Below are 16,459 nucleotides of genomic sequence, written 5' to 3' on the forward strand. Positions count from 1 at the left end.
CCACAAATGCCTGGGGCAGGGGCTGGACTCAATCCTCCAGAGTCCCTTCCAGCCAAAATGTCTATGAAATCTATGAAATGACCATGGTAAAACTTGGGGGAAAGTACTAGATATGTATTATGAATCGAATTATTGTGCAAATAAAAGGATATAGTATGAGAATATCCTAAGAAGTGTACACACATGTTTAGGACAAAATTTCCACTAGTTACTCACTTACTAACGCAATTTCTTCAGTCTCCAAGTTCTGAGAGTATATAATAAAATTTAAAAGGACATATTTTGATTAAGTGCATCCTTAGAGTATATATATTAGGCATTTTTATGCACATTAACCTACACCTAGTGATAACATTACAAAAAAGGACGTAGAACACCACCACCAGGACTCTCTTAGCTTCCAAACCAGGAAAATTACTTCCAAAAGAGCAGTTACATATACTTTTATGTCCTGATATTTTTTTTGAAGAGTAGTCTACTCCAATTTTCTCACTGAGCAGTTAAAAAAAACGAGTAGCTTCATTTGCTCTATGATTCCCACAGCAAACTGATCTAAATATAATTTAAGATTTCAATTGCTAGTTCCGATTTGAGTGTGTACACATACCTAGTAAATACAGAATGTGCACAATAATGGCAAATCACAACCATAACTCAGTCTCATTGTTGGTTAACAGCCTGCAAACAAGGTTCTGTATACTCAACTTCTACTGAAGGAAATGGCTCAAACATTTAGTGAACGTTGGAAATTAACTAAGCTGTACACTTTAGTTTACTGTAAAATTTACCATTTTAATATTTCTAACAGTCCATAGCTAAAAGCAATGCAAAGACAGACAAGCATCTGGGATATACTCAACTGGACTTTTATTTCATCAATGACAGTTTAGGAGGCTTTTTTGGAAGTTTGCTTCTGGAGCTTCTTGATTTCATGCTTGATGATTCTGTTCCTCTGTAAAGAAATAGTTTTACAACATCAACTGTAGTGAAAGCAACTAACACAACAATCTAGACACATACGCTATTAACAAAGGTTTCCAAAATGTCAGTTACAATCTTTTTGGCATAATCACCCTTTTTTAGGCAGAAGACATGAAAGACTCTACTCAACATAAGACTCTCAGTGACTTTGATCAATACTTTACAGTTGAATACAGTCCTCAGAAAAGGAACAGCACTGTCACAGTACATAGGACAGCGCTTTACATCACAAAAAATCTGACAGAAGGGGCCTCTACAAGACAAAGGACAATGCAATCAAAGAAGGTAGTCATGCCTTCAGGAGGCCTCTGGGCCTCCACAAGATGAAGGATAGCACAAACTATCCAAAAAGCATGTCCTCCACAAGGGAAGATCAATACAACCTAATCTGGGAAGTCAGGCCTCCAAGAGACCTCTGAGGCAGCCAAGTTTAGGACAGTGCAACACACCAAAATTGTGGAAGCCCTCTCCAGAAGCTTGTGGGGCTTTATACTGCAAAGGACAATCCACCACCATCAAGAAAGCTAGACCTCCAAGAGCCATGCTACTGTCACTGTAGTTAGCTGTACCATATGTAAATATTTGGGATCCTTTTTTCTATTTTATTTTAAGTTATGTAACTGCAGTTTGTATTTTTAACACTGGCACATAGCCCAAAAAACCATGACTGTCCTGTGAATTCTAGACTAGTCTGTTGCCTTACCTATGCTTTTCATAACTTACCATTTTCTTTGCTTTCATGACCTTGTAACGATCAAAATCTGTCATCTTGGCTTTCTGTTGAAGGAAAAAAACAAACAAACCAACAATTAAGTAGTAACTCCTAAGAGTTAAATGATACAGCAGTCTGAAGTGTGGTTGACTGAAGAACTTAATGCTTTTCAACCTAAGGCTTCAAAGAGATTTTTCCCCCTGCACCAAATTATTTACTGAAATTGTTTGGAAATATCCTCTCCAAAACTCTTTAAGTTCAGTTTTACATGCCTTTGTTGGAAAATGCTTTCTGTGACTGAATAAATAGAACCAAGCCTGTAGAAACAGCAAAGCAAAAAATAAATAAATACTGCACTGATAACCAATATTTCTAGCAATTACAGCTTTTAAAACTTCTAAAACTCAGTGCTTTCCCATCTGGTAGACTTATTTTACGTTTTGAATTCATGCATCTTTTTTAATTAATCTGAGAAGTTTTAGGTCAGATCTACATTACAGGTTCTTGACAGAACTTGGGTTCTTCCTGCAAATTAAGGAGTCCATCCCATATTCCCACAGATGTGGGAACGCCCCTCTGCTCTGCCTAGAGAGCAACACCAGCTCTGCAAGCAACAGAAAATCCATCAGAAAGCAAGGTCTGAGTCCACACATTCTGGCAACTGCTACAGCCCCTTTAATAGCTTGTCCCTCCTAGAGTGCATAGTATACATCTAGTTGCAAGTCATGGCAGTAGAAGGGCTTTTAAAGTATGCATGCCCTGAATGAATCTCTAGATGCAGCAGTACCTTTTCTCTAGCTTCAATCTTCTTTGCCCATCTTGTACCTGCCCATTTCTCATTGATATTTTCCTTCTCCCAGGCAGTCCTCACATGCTTCTGACGAGCACTATGTTTAAAACAGATGAATCCACATTATGTATTTTCCCACATAGAAATCAACACCTTAAGGAGTTGCAACTACTTTCAAAGAGAAGAGAATTTAACACAGACTACTGACTACTATACATATGACTTTAGTCCACAGAAGGATCGACTAAAAGCTTACTGAAATCTTAACAAGTATACTTGTGTGCATCTTCATTTTGTCATTTGTCAGTTAACTGGGACTAAAAAAAACGAGCTCTTTAAAAAGAATCCTATCCTTTTTACTTTTTTTTTTAAACATTTAGAAAGGCAGGAATTTTGAGATTTAAGCTAAGCAATTATCAGCATAACTACTCTCAGGGTAGAAACAGACATCACTAATTAAACGGATCAGCCATGCCAGGGCACATCACAGCACAAGCAATCGGGCTTCACTGGGTGAAGTGCACATCTCCCCTTCATGCTACAGGACAATGGGTGATGTACTCTTAGGGCTTGAGAGGCCCAGTCCTGTGGACCTCAGGAATTTCTGTGAAGGACAGTGCCCCTCGAGCCTGTGAGCGTCTACCTGACCTTCCCTGCTTAACGATGTGCCCCAGAGATCTGAGGGGTACATTTCAGTAACCAGGGAAAACTTGACCATTTCTGCTTACCAAAGAAAGCTGCAGAGTTCCCAAGAGGGCACATATCAATAAGCAAGGAAAGCCAAGCAGGCCTTCCCAGGGCTTGAAGGGCCCAATCCTGGACAGGAAGTCCCAGCACATGTAGGATTGGGGCCTCAAACCCCTAGAGAACCTGCTTCAGGCTGCCTGCACTTCTGCAGTGCAAATATATATCTGCCCCTGAATAGCAACCCAAATTGAGTACACCTAAATCAGAACCACTATGTGTGACATGACAAGGGATACGGACATGTCTGCTTGGCCTTTGTACCACCATAAAAATGTCATGGCATCACAAATAAAACCAAACAGCAATGTCTGTTTCCACTCTCACAGTAAATCCCAACACCAACTGCTATATAGAGAAGCTCAAGAGAAAACCTCAGTTCAGCCATAGCAAATATTTTATATAGAGAGAAGTGGTATATGGGGTATCCAATACTATCCATTCATTATGCAGCCTTAGACAGGTGCTCGTGACTTGTGATGTAAGTTATAACAAACAAACATCTCCCATAGTAAGCTCTCAAAGACATTGTAGTAATATAGAATATACACTGCTTAAATCTGATTTCTTAACTCCATGTACTTTGGGACACTGCAAATCAATAAATGTTGGCAATAAATCTAATGTTCAATTCTGATGGTATGGTCAGATGAGTTTTAGCTTCATGTCATTATTATAGCGTCTTCATACAGTTTTTATTACATGAATCAATTAAGTCTAAAATTTAAATCCTCAGAACTTCATAAAAGTAAATATGTAATTTTAACCTCTCTCATTCCATTATTAAAACCCTACCAGATTACGTAAACAGTTTCAACTAGCTTCAGATTAATTCAGAAACACCATTTCTGAGACACTACAAGATGACAGACAATTTACCTGTGTGGGAATTTGAGAACAAAATCAGTCAGCTGCATGCACTTGAAGGGCATAGCCTGTCTTCTGACACCAGTGCAGGGGCCATCAACTAGTGCCTGAAACAAAGCCAATTATTTATGTTTATTTTTTAAAAAAAACATGCCTCCCAATTCCAAAGAAACTTTCAACCGATCCACCAATATGAAAACACTGTTTTAAAAGCAAAGTATACAATACAGTTATAACACTAAAAAACAAACTGTGGCATGTAACCCAAACTTTATGGGAAGATCAGAGAGCATTTAAAGCACTGTTTTCCCAATTTGAAAGGGGAAAGGTATCTCAGCAGAGGGATAAAACTACCCCATGTCCTTCACCCACATCATCCTGCAAGCCTAAAACTGAACAGACCTCCTGGGTAATGTAATCCCAGCACCTACAATCACATAGTTTATTCTTCATAAACATACCAAGCTTGGTCTGAAGTCTAGCTAGATGCTTTGCCCAACTACTAGAGAAGGGGGGTTCCCATAACCCAACTTCCCTAATAGTTCCAGAGTTTCATTCAATTTCCAACCTAAAATTATGGTCAGTTCATATGAATTTGTTGCTGTATCAACACTGCTGCTTCATTTAAATACCCATTATCCCCTGTGCTTGCTTCCCTCATATTTATGGCAAGCAGCAAGCACAACCCCCTCTCAGCCTTTGTTTTTTGCTGGACTAAAAATACAGTCTTTTTCTGCTGGGTAGCACAGGAAACTTCTCAAAAGTTACTGGTCTTCTCTCGACCCCCATGGGTTACAGAGTTAGGGATACAGTCTCTGTATCAGAACATCTTAGATCGTAAATGCTGGAGGCAGCAAGTGGGGGAGGAACAGCAGGGAAAAAGTCCTGATCAGACCCAGTTTACTCTCCCTTTCAGCACCCACTCTCTCCCGCTGTGTGATACTGTATGTACCTATTTGATGTGCCAAAGAGATTGTGGACCTAAGCACACCAAGGAATACTACACAGTCCCCTTAGAAAGGGAGGCCACTACAGGTATATCAGCTGATTTCTTGGGACAAGTGATGAAAGGAAGACAGAAAAGAAAATGAGGTAACAGCTTCATAACACAGAAGCTAGAAGGGGACAACTGGGCAGAACACACTGCCCTTCAGTCAAGGGAGCCTGCAGATGGTGATCAGTAAAACTGCAAGAAGCAATGAGTACAGGAGTGACAGAAAGATGGCCAGAGACTTGCCCGGGTTTCCCCAGACAAGAGCCGCCTCCCTGGTCTGGTAGATGGGCATCTTGGCTAGAGCCAGGAGGCAGTTGACCAGGAAGCCCCAAGTTTGTGTGACAGGCCTATTTGGTGTGCCAGTCACAGGCTCATCACAAAAAACTGTAAGTCTCATTTAATAAGGGAGGCCACTGCACACACCAGAACTGATTATTTGGGACAAAACACACACAAGAGGGAGGTCACAGGTTACGAACAAAGGACCTGGAAGGAGACACCAAGGAGAGCACATGGCACAGCACTCGCTTCCCCTGAATGAGTTGAGGGAGCCTGTGGATGCCACCCTGTGAAACAGCGTTTCTGTGTGACCCAGGCCTTTTGACATGTCTTTGGAAAATATGGACCTAAGCCCACTAAATAAAAACTGTAAGCTCCCCTTGGCAATGGGGCCATTAAGGGTGCATCACTGATTCCTTGGGACAAATAACGTAACAGGGATAAACTCACGAGGATTATGAGTTTATAATGAGCGCACCAAAGGGGGATGCCAAGCATTGAATGCCAGATGGCACCCACTGGCCCTTGAATGAGCCCAAGGAGCCAGTGGACACTGCCTGGTGAAACTGCCGGGAGACACAAATGGTCGAGGGACAGGGCTTGGATGGACCTGTGGCCTGGCCCACGGCAAGACCATTCTTATGCTTGTACGTCACACCACGCAGAGACTGTGCTGGGGCAAGTGACAACGACCACATCTTCACAACAGCCCTGCATGGGATGTGCATGTCCCAGAGACACTGGGTTGAAATGAACAGAAAACGCATGGAGGGCGAGGCCCCCTCCCCCTCACAGCGGGTCCGCGCCGCCCGGGCCCTGCAGAGTGTCCAGAGCAAAGACGCGCGGCAGACCGGGGCGGGGGCGCGGCGCTCACCCGGTTCTGGTCGATGACGTCCACGATGGCCACAAGGCGGCCGGCGTGCGGCCCGAACGACACGTAGGCCACGCGGCCGATCTCCACGAACCGCTTGAACACCTGCGGGGGAGAAGGGGGCATGAGGCGCTGCAGACACACACCACCACCACCCCACACTCCGCCAGCCAACCGCCCCTCCCCCACCTCGGGTCCCTCCCCGCCTCCCCTGAGGGCTCACGCGGCGCCCCAGCTCCCTCGCGGCCCCGCAGCCGGGAAGCCGTTAGCAGAGAAGGCCTCGGCCCGCGCTCACCATGATGGCCGCCCGCGAGGAAAAGGGACACACCAGCTTCCGCCGCGCTCAGATACCACTTCCGGAACTGTATTGCGCCTGCGCACTGGAGAGAGTGGCGGGGCCGACTTCCGTCCTCCGCCGGCTCATGCGACTATCGGCAGGCAGTGAGGGCAGCGGAAGGGAGGGGATAAGCCGGAAGCCGAGCTGCGCTGTGCGCATGCGCATCACGCCCTCCATCTATCGTGGCGTGGAGGGATTTTCTCTTTACCTATGGGGTGATGGGCGCATGCGCCTGGCCCGGCGCGAAAACGTCGCCTCTGCTGCGCGCGCGGGCGGTAGCGTGTCGAAGGTCGGGACTGCCCTCAATATAGGGTGCCAGGGCGGGGCCTGGGCGGACGTTGGCTTCATGGTGACGTCTGTCAGTCCGGGCGTTCCATGAACCTTTGAATTATGCTTGGTTCTGCAAGGCTCTTACCCCTGCTTTTCAGTCTGCACAACCCCCTTTGCTTTTATCCACCAGGTAACCGAGAGTGGAGCCTGCACCACCCAAAACTTGCTTGTCTGGGGTCTAGAAAAGGAAGAACTCCAAGCCAGTGCAGGAGGAGAAGTGGACGGTGCCCCAAATTGCTGGGGCTCCCCATCCAGTACATCCGTGGGTGCCGAGCCCTACATGCTGAGCTCCACTTTGCTGTGTTGCTGATACTTGCTTTTCATTTTCTATCATTTCAGAAACATCTCAATAGACTGCGATGCTACTGACGTGGAGATGGCTGGAAGGAAAGCTCAGGAAAACTCTAATGGAGAAGCCCTGGATCTTTCTTTTGTAAAACAGACTCTTTTGGGATCACAAGCTTTGGACCGAGAAAGTGAGGATGCTTCAAAGAGTGGTTTCCAGAGCAAAGGTGACATTGGTCTCTTGGATCGTGCAAGCTTGACTGGGGATCAGAGGAGGGACATCCTAGTCATTCAACAGTTGCTGCCTTCAGCTTTTCAGTTCCCTAAAAGGCTGGTGGATTTGGGGGCTTGTCAGAAGTATCATCACTGCAGTGTGCAGCTCTTTCAAGAGTATATATTTGCATGTTACTCCCAGTATCTGGACAGTGTTTTCTGTGGGCTGCCCTTCATGTTCAACAGCATCAAAGATACAGTTTTGGTTTCCACTCTCTTGAGAGACTGGTTCAACAGCAAGAAAATACTTGAGAGACACAGCAGATCCAAAGATCACATTCACGCTGTAGCAAAGACAGATGAATCTGTTGCATATGAGCAGATGAAAAGGTTGACAGTACGCAGTCAGCATGCTCTGAAACAAGTCATTGAAGTCATTAAACTTTGTGGAAAACAGAATGTTTGAATGCACAAGTAATGAACACCAAAATTGTATAGGCTTTACTGCAGAACTGGACCCAAATTTGAGAGAACAACTTAGTTGTCTACCATATAATATGTTGAACACATCAGAACAAACGCAAAATGAACTCATAAAGTTGGTAGGATCCATATCCTGAGTAGGATTATAGAGGGGGGTAAAAGCATCACCATTTTTTAGTTCAATGGTTGATGCAGCCCTTGCCATTTCAAGAAAAAAAATTGTTGTTGACTTTATGTTATATCCATTAAAATGAAGATGAGCAAGTGGAACTCCAGGAAGATTTCACTGATTTTGTAGATGCCTCAAATACAACTTACAGAACTTTTTCTGGAATAAATAGCAACTTGGGGATTACATAGGGAATTGTTGAGGGGCTGCAGCTGTAACATGGTAAGCAATATATGCAAACAGAAGGCAAACATTTGTGATGTTTTTCCAACAGCAGTATACTCTGCCCACAGGATGTACAAGTTGAGCACAGCAATTGTTCTCTCTTGTGGAATGCAACGGGTAGCTAAGTTGAGAAAGTCATAACTGAAATTCTTTGCAGAGCAGCCTGCCAATCATATTAGAGGGCTTCAGGAACTCAGAAGTTTGTTAAATAAACTCTAAAGAGGAGTATTTATTTATGGAGGTCATGCCTATGGGATGTAATATACAAAGAATAAGCCAAATGGACATACTATTTTAAAACGCATTTTGCTTTTGTTCTTGGTTTCTTAGAAAAAATAGTTGATTATGATGTTGATGCTGACTGATTGTTGTATTCCACCACTAAATTTAAATTCCTGGTTATAATGGTGCGTGTTGATTACATCTTTACATGTATGAAATCTCTATATGTATACATGTAGCATGCAAGTGTGGAGCTACTGTATGCATCTAATGAAGCAAACCTTATTTATATACTCAGGAGAATGGGGAAAGAGGATGACACAACATTTTCTTCTCTCCTTGCTGAAGTAAAACATTTTGCTAATTATTGATTTCCAACCACACGTGGCAGAAAAAATACATTATGATAAAATTGATTCCACAGATCATTAAGAGTATTGTGGGAAGACTGTTCATTCAATATCTGGACCATGTAATTTCAGAGCTCCAGAAGCAAGCGTTAGATTGCTGTTTACATTTTATTGCTCTGTATCCTTTGCCAAATAAACTGCATTTGCCAGCGAATGAAGAGACAGTCATGGCTCTGTATGATGCGTACAAAGTCTACCTTTTTGACGTTGAAACTTTAAAGCAGAATTGTAAAGATGGTGTGAAAAGTGGATAGATGTTTCAGGGGATGAACAGCCAAACAGCATCCTCAGCACTCTTCAAGAGCTAACTCCAGCATCATGTCCTGATCTTAATGTTGTCTGTTTTTGCCACCCTGCCAATCAGTGTCTCCAGAACAAAAAAAAAAAATATGGGAACTGCAGACAGTCAAGAAATGGCAAAATAGCCCTTTTGACAAAAGTCTGCTCTCTGGGTTGGCTTTGCTGTGTATATACCAGGATAATATTGATAGGGATCAGATGTGGAAGACTTTGCTGTATATGTAGCAGGATAATATTAATGGGGATCAGATGTTAGGCCATGCGCTGCTCTCCTGCCGCAGTGGCTGCCTGTGTCCTCCTGGGGGCCATTTGCCTTCACTGTAGGGAAGTGCAGAGGAGCAGAGTTACCCGTGTTCCCCCAAGGCCTTACCCCACCAGGAGCTGCCCTGGGCAGACCAGGCCTGAGACCCTGCCAGGCTGGGAACCGGCTTTGCTCCCACAGTTCTGCCATCCCCCTGTCTCACACATTGGCTGGGCCCAGCCATGTCTGCCCGAGCGCTGCCAAGACTTTGGGCAGCAGCGTTGCTCGTGTGGGCAAGGCCTGGGGAAGCAGTGGCATAGGCAGCCCCTTGGCCTGCGTGAGAGCACTGGCTACATCGGTTTGATTGCATATTTTAACACAGCTATCAAATATCTTCTGGGGCTGCCTTCAAGTGGTGGTTGTAGTAGGAAGAAAGGGGGCCCCAGCTCTTGGGATGGCTGGTCCAGGACTTCATTTGCTGTAGCTTGTCACTAGCTGAGCACAGGTTGGGGTTTATGCCAGCTTTGCCTTATTTCAGGCTTGTCCAACATACGGCCCATGGGGTGATAAAATATGAATATGGCTCACCGGCCCACTGGGTGATAAAAAGTTCATGATCCAGCCCCACATTCAAAAAGGTTGGGCACTCTTGGTCTAGATGATATCTTTTGGGTTTTTAAATAATGCAATTGTTGATGATATTCATTTTTTTCATCTGCTATGACATACAAGTCTCATGAGAAATCAAAAACTGAAAATGCAACAGTTTTCCTAAGAAAAGTTTGGTCTTTTAATCAACCTTTCAGCTTTAGAGCAGAGATAATTGAACTTTGATAAATTCAAAGGTTGCAATGGTGATTTTGAAGAAACCTGAGAGCTATATCTAATTTACATAATTGTGAGTTCCATAAAAGCAGGTTTATATCTATGTCTTTCTTGACAATTATAGTATTTTCAGTTTACTTTTTGAATTACTAATAGTGTCATCATAGAGGAGTACCAAATTTGAGTTGTAGCCTGTTTAAAATCAGTAACTGAAATGGAATTGAACATTGTTTCAGAGAGCTACCATAGTTGACTTCTAATGCTACTTTCAATACCCATGTTAGAGTCATCAACATAGATCTTTGAATATATTGTACACCCTATTGTGCCTTTACAAATAAGGGGATGCCTTTTTTGGTATGTGACTATGAAGCATAAAAGGCACCATTAGCAATATCCCCTCATCAGAATAAAAAATATATCAGTCCACAGTCGTGCATAAACTTACCTGAGAATGTGATTCTGTATTGACTTTCCTTTCTGTTACTTCCCAAAAGAAAGCAATTGAAAAGTATTCATGAAATAAGATGTGTATGAGATATTAATGTGACATGTGGCAGGGTAGCATTTTCCTAGTTACTGCACAAGTTATTAATGTGGAACATTGTGCCTACAGCGATAGCTAACCAAATGGAACATTTTCAGTCTGACCTTCAGATTCAATGTTGTGGTTGATTTCTCCCTACCCTGCTTCGTAGACCACTTACATTATCTTTGCCTGTGCTCCCAACAGTGTAGGAATGTTTTTTACAGTATAGTTAAACATGTTAAAAAACATGTTTTTTAACATGTTTCTCATGTTGAATTCTATATCCCTTTTCAGCTATGAACGTGGGAAGTTTAAATTAGTGACACACAACCCTTTGGTTCCATGGGCCAGAAGAGTGGCGCAGAGTTGATCCACAGGCCAGATTGGTCCCTGGAGCCCTGCATGGCCTCTGCCTAGTCCCACTTGCTGGGATTGGGCTCTGGGGCCCCGTGCTGCCTCTGCTCAGCCCCGCATGCCAGGATCATGTTCCAGAGCTCTATGCCACTTCCACCTGGCCCTGCATGCTGGGATCAGGCCCTGCACACCTGATCTAGCACGTGGGACACAACCCCTAGCGCTCCCCACAGACCCATAGGGAGCCCCATGGGTCAGATGACATGATGCTGGGAATCAGATCTGGCCTGTGGACTGACAGTTGAGCACCCCTGATTTAAATCAATAACAGTGCCTTTGCAAAATGTAGATCTCCATTTCATGTCTCATTTCTGTTTCTCTTCCTCAGCATAGTTTCTAAATATTTCTCCGTAGTTGAAGTTTTGCTTCATGTCAAATGGTCTTTTCCTCAAAAGTCTTTTTTTCCTGTCAGGCAGCTCTTTTTCTACTAGTCTGTCTCTGCCCAGTTTTCTTTTTAGTTGGAAATTTAATTGTTTGTTATTTCTTCGTGCATACACTGAAAATCCAGGCCTTAGAGGCAAAAGTAAAACAAAGCCCTAGGTGTGAATGCCCTTAAAAGCATTTGAAATCTGATACAAGATACCAACACTCCACCCTCTTTAAAAATGAAAGCTGTGTCAAAATCACAAATATGAATGTGGATTGAAAGAGTATCTCTAGAGCTGAATTGTCACTTGGATAAAGATTTTCCGTGACACAGACAGCACTTAGGCTCCTAATGCTGCTCCTGAGTTTTTAATCACTCACAGCCCAGGTATGTAGGATATGGACCCTGTACCTCAGAGTCAGTTCTGCATATAGCAAGTTTCCATTTCCATGGAAAATAATTCCAGCTATCCCTCTAACACTGTAACAATCCCTCTAATAATTTAGCTAGCAGAACCGGAACATAGGCCTTGCTTTTCTCTTCTTTATAATTAATTTTTATTTCATAAAGAAACAGACAATAAAAAGTACAAAAATGAAATAACTTACAGCATATATATATGTTCCTAATCCTGCACGCTTCACTGGATCTCCAATAGAATTCAGCATTTATGCAATTCTATGATTTCTCAAAGCTACAAGACCAGGCAATACTACATAATACAATACGTTAAAGTAGGTATTACAGTAATCAAATAGAGATGTACATAAATAGGGGGAGGATCTGACTGGAAGCAGAGGGACAAGGAAAGTGGGTATGATGGAAGAGGGATCTGCTGTTCTTTGAGCAGTCACACCAGCTTTTATCCAAATGTATCTAAAAACAAGGTCCAAATTTCTTGGAATTCACAAGATCTGTCTCTACAGCAATAAACTAGTTTTTAAGTACCAGTTTAGACAAGGATAAATACTATCCTGGACATAAACTATGTTTCCACCTGTGTAAAATCATGCACTTGCAAATCACTGGAGCTGTCAAGAACTAAAGTCTGTTGTGAAGTCAAGCTCAGGTTTATGAGGTACACATGCTAAGATATAATTTTTTCAGCAGAAGTTTGGCAGTTGAAGACAAGCCCATCTTAATTCGCCCATCCACCTCTTTTTACAGTTGCCTAACTGTGGGGAAGTCTCATTGTCTATGAATCAGGCTCCCATTTGCTTTGTTATGGTGTCAACAAACAGCAGAGAATGAGGCTTCTATCTTGTGCAACTTCCATGGCAGCCATTACCATTTAAATAAAATCTTTGGCTGCTTCAAGCATAGTCCAAGATCCACAGAAGCACTTTTAACATTATGTAATATGCTCTGTCATTGGGATTCTTTCCAAGGTTGTGGTGATAAATCCCCATCCCACATTTTCACGGAGAACTCCAGATTGATGGGGTTTTTCTTCATTAACAAAGGTGACAAGAATCTAGGGGTATTTACAGACCACTGCAGCAGCAGCCAGGGGCTTTGCAGGGTTACCTTCCTAACCCACCTGCAAGGATGAGGATATTTGAAGTATCTGAAAGTATACAGAGCTGCAGCAAACAACTGCAGGACCATGGAGGCACTCCGACTGTTTCCTGCAGCTTTCCCTGCAGCCCACTGCAAGTGACTCCAGCTGGTCAGAGAAGCAATGTCCTTTGAAGTAAAATTACAGCAAACTGCTGAGCAACCCATTCTTAATTCTTCAATCCACTGCAAATTAAGTAGCTGGTGAACTATATAGATGTGAATGACCTGGGTTCCACTGTATTATAGTTTGTAGAAGTTCTGGAATCCATTAAAGACTGAGGACATCTGGACAAAATTGCCATGTTAGCAAGTGGCTGAGTTGTCAGTGCTGCCGCTCCACTGAAAGCACATCTGCATCATAAATCTGCTGCACCAGGCAGTAGCATGTTCAAGCACACCAGGTTTCTCCATACATGTCACCTCCCAAGTCAGAAATAGTGGTGTAACATTTGGGTGGCACTGCTGGAGAGCTAATTAAGACTGCCTTAAGGACAGTAGCTTTCTGCTTTGGTGTTGGAAAAAGGAGAAAATGTGGGAAAAACCATGTGATCTTCGATCATTCTATGTCAAATAAAAGGCAATTCAGCTCGTTTTTAAACTCATCTAATGGGCCTTTAATTAAAGTGCATAAACAAAAAAAGAAATTAGAGATAAGAGACAAAAATTGAAAACTTTAAGAGTGATAATGTTACCTACTGACCTCTTCCCATCTTAAATATCCATGAAAGATGTAAACAGATGGGGGTAGAGAAGGAATTAAAATATTTCTAGACGGGGTAGGAAATTCATTGTCCTGATGTAGCTTGCATTTTTCTTGTATATGCACATATTAAAAAATGCATCTCTCATGTACAGGTTCTGTTATAGAAAACACAAAAGAGATTGGCTCCAATGACAGGGTAGTTACATTACTAGTGCATGGTGTGGATAATGCCATACATTAATAGTGCATGGTGAGTGTGTTGTATTGAGGATGTGTTCCAAGTAGTATTCCAAGGAGAAGTGGGGTACAACGAGGGCATGGGGCCATTGTGAGTCTTGGGTGGGTGATGGGGAGGTGTTTGGGAGCATGGTGGGTAAACAGAACTTTGGGGAGTATACAAAAATTTGGACGGGTATGACTGGGAGGGATGAAAAATGAAGATGAGAGGAGCAACTTCCCTATGCCAATGGACACACCCCATCCTTCTGCTCTCCATACCTTTTTCCTGTATCCCTTCCCCCGGGGCTGCGCATGATGCTGGTGTACCTTGTGCCAAAAGAAAATAAGGGAAATTTAATGTGAAAGTGGAGGGAATTGGGAGTGACTAAAGATTGGGGAGCAAAGCTTTACCAGTGTTTCATTTGGATGCTTGGCTTGAAAGGCAGGAGTTACGTAGGGGTGGAAGAAGCCAAGTGTTTTCATGTTGAGGCACTGGGCTTGAAGGGCTCCTACAGCACAGGGCAGAGGAGCAGGGTTCAAGTGGTAGAAGAAGCAGGGTTAAAGCAAGGTATGTCAGATGCTCTGGGGTGTGGAGAAAGAAGATTTTGGCTGCAGACTTGGGTAGATGGAAAAATCAGCGTTGTCTAGGAGCCTAAGATTTGTGGAGGCAAGCTCCTTAGCACACCACGGTAACAGTATGGATGAAGCCTTTAAGCTAGTCTTCATACAGAAGCATTTGACTACTCGCCTGGTGCACCACTGCTGAGCACCAATAGCAGAAAAGCAAAATGTCTGTGTTGAGGCATCATCACTTGAGAGGCTGCCTATGACACTGTTGCCTTGGACAGCTAGCTCCACTCCAGAAGGATCTTTTGTTCATGATAGTATTCAAATGATTTAAATGAAAGCTAAATGTGAAGTTGGGGCAGGCTATGGTTGTTTTGGACCTAAACAAGTGATGGAAAAAAAGTCAACATTTCAACAAAAGAACATTTTAAAAATGTTTCCTCTCTAAAAGTTAGTTAAAAACGACAGAAAATTAAACTGCCCTCTGAAGATTTATTGTAGTATTCTTTGGAGAATCAGGTTAGATATTAAAAATGTGAGAGGGATTCAATCTGCTGTAAGGGAAAATCTCAGTCTGCCTTAACTTTGACATTTCCACTGGAATACCCAGTATTGGGGTTGGGTTTTTAAGATTCATAAATATTAATAAAGGGAGTTTAATAATTCAGCTTTACCTTGTGGGATACATCTTCTGTTGTGTTCTAAATGGTAATGAGAACAGCATTTTTTCATACAATGCTCCTTGCAGTTTCACCTTGTAATCAGCATCCAAGGTCCTTACCAGTTTAAGGAACGAGCTTCTCTCTCAGTTCTGGCACTACACAGGTATTGTTGCTATCTTTTTTTGTCTTCTTGCTTGTACCTTGGAATGATTAGCACTGTTAAACAGATAAGTCTATTAATTTTGCACAAACGTTTCCTGTGATCAGGCTTGTTTAACCCCAAATGCTTAACAAACAAAGCAGAGAATCTGCTGATGACTTAACTGTTGCACTGTACATAGAAACAACTGTTTAGATCTCTCAAGACAAATCCAATATTTTGTCACAGAGTTTTCTTGATTTTTGTTCTTAATTCCACTTTTGTTTCTGGATCTGGTTTTTTTTGTTTGGTTTTCTTTATTTCTCCTATGATTTTCTAAAATAAAGTTCTTCGAAGAGGAAGTTTTTGCCTTCAGCTCTCATTAAGTCTGTTCATTCTGTGGCAAGTACTTGATCAACATGACTGATGTTCTTTTGCATATGTGACACAACACACAAGTAAACAAGAAAGATGAGGCACAGCACTGTCAGTGCTGTGAAGAAAAGGAGGAGTCCAGCAAACACAGAGGGGTTCATGGGTAAGTGGATCAGCTGGATCTCTGCTGGAATCATGTTGGTGAGACTCAGCATGTAACCAAGTGACCAGGCTATACTGCTGTTATCAACCTGAAAGTCAAAAGGAAAAAAAGAATGTTCCAATCAACATTTTTTGTCAAAAACCAAGTAAACCCAAAAGCTGAAAATATGACCAATGTTGGTAATTGTCTTTACTAATACTGGAGAGAAGAACACTTTTAAACAGGTATGTCATCTTTCACTTGAATCAGTATTTTTTTGTGCTGCAAATAAGATGAAACAAATACAAGGGCTGAAGAGCTAACATAAACCCTTATGCATCCAGTACCATGGCAAGGAAGTTTGGCGCCCAGGATAAATCCCACAGCGGCAGCCCACCCTTACCCCATGCACAGATCTGGGGGGGGCACATGGCCTCCCATGCTTGCCCAGGAGTACAGGCAGTGGCAGGAGCCAAACTTCCTCCATCCCTGTGTCCTTCCCCC

General features: G+C 42.7%; 2 protein-coding genes across 2 annotated transcripts in view; both read right to left on the minus strand.

The window, feature by feature from the left end:
• Positions 1-845: 845 nt before the first annotated feature.
• Positions 846-6,633, minus strand: RPL14 (ribosomal protein L14). Its single transcript, XM_019536540.1, has 6 exons — positions 6,534-6,633; positions 6,242-6,343; positions 4,107-4,201; positions 2,481-2,580; positions 1,705-1,758; positions 846-952 (listed from the first exon to the last, which is right to left on the minus strand). The coding sequence occupies exons 1-6, from the start codon at positions 6,534-6,536 to the stop codon at positions 887-889; spliced, it is 420 nt and encodes a 139-aa protein (XP_019392085.1). The 5' UTR covers positions 6,537-6,633; the 3' UTR covers positions 846-886.
• A 9,121-nt stretch (positions 6,634-15,754) lies between these two features.
• The window catches only part of ENTPD3 (ectonucleoside triphosphate diphosphohydrolase 3), a 30,628-nt gene continuing 29,923 nt past the window's right edge, over positions 15,755-16,459 (minus strand). The window contains exon 11 of the mRNA XM_019536554.1: positions 15,755-16,064. Within this exon, the coding sequence (XP_019392099.1) occupies positions 15,831-16,064 (234 nt within the window). The 3' untranslated portion in view covers positions 15,755-15,830. The remainder of the gene's footprint in view (positions 16,065-16,459) is intronic.

Source organism: Crocodylus porosus, unplaced genomic scaffold (assembly GCF_001723895.1).
Source record: "Crocodylus porosus isolate Cpor-Errol unplaced genomic scaffold, CroPor_comp1, whole genome shotgun sequence".
Classification (NCBI taxonomy): Eukaryota; Metazoa; Chordata; order Crocodylia; family Crocodylidae; genus Crocodylus; species Crocodylus porosus.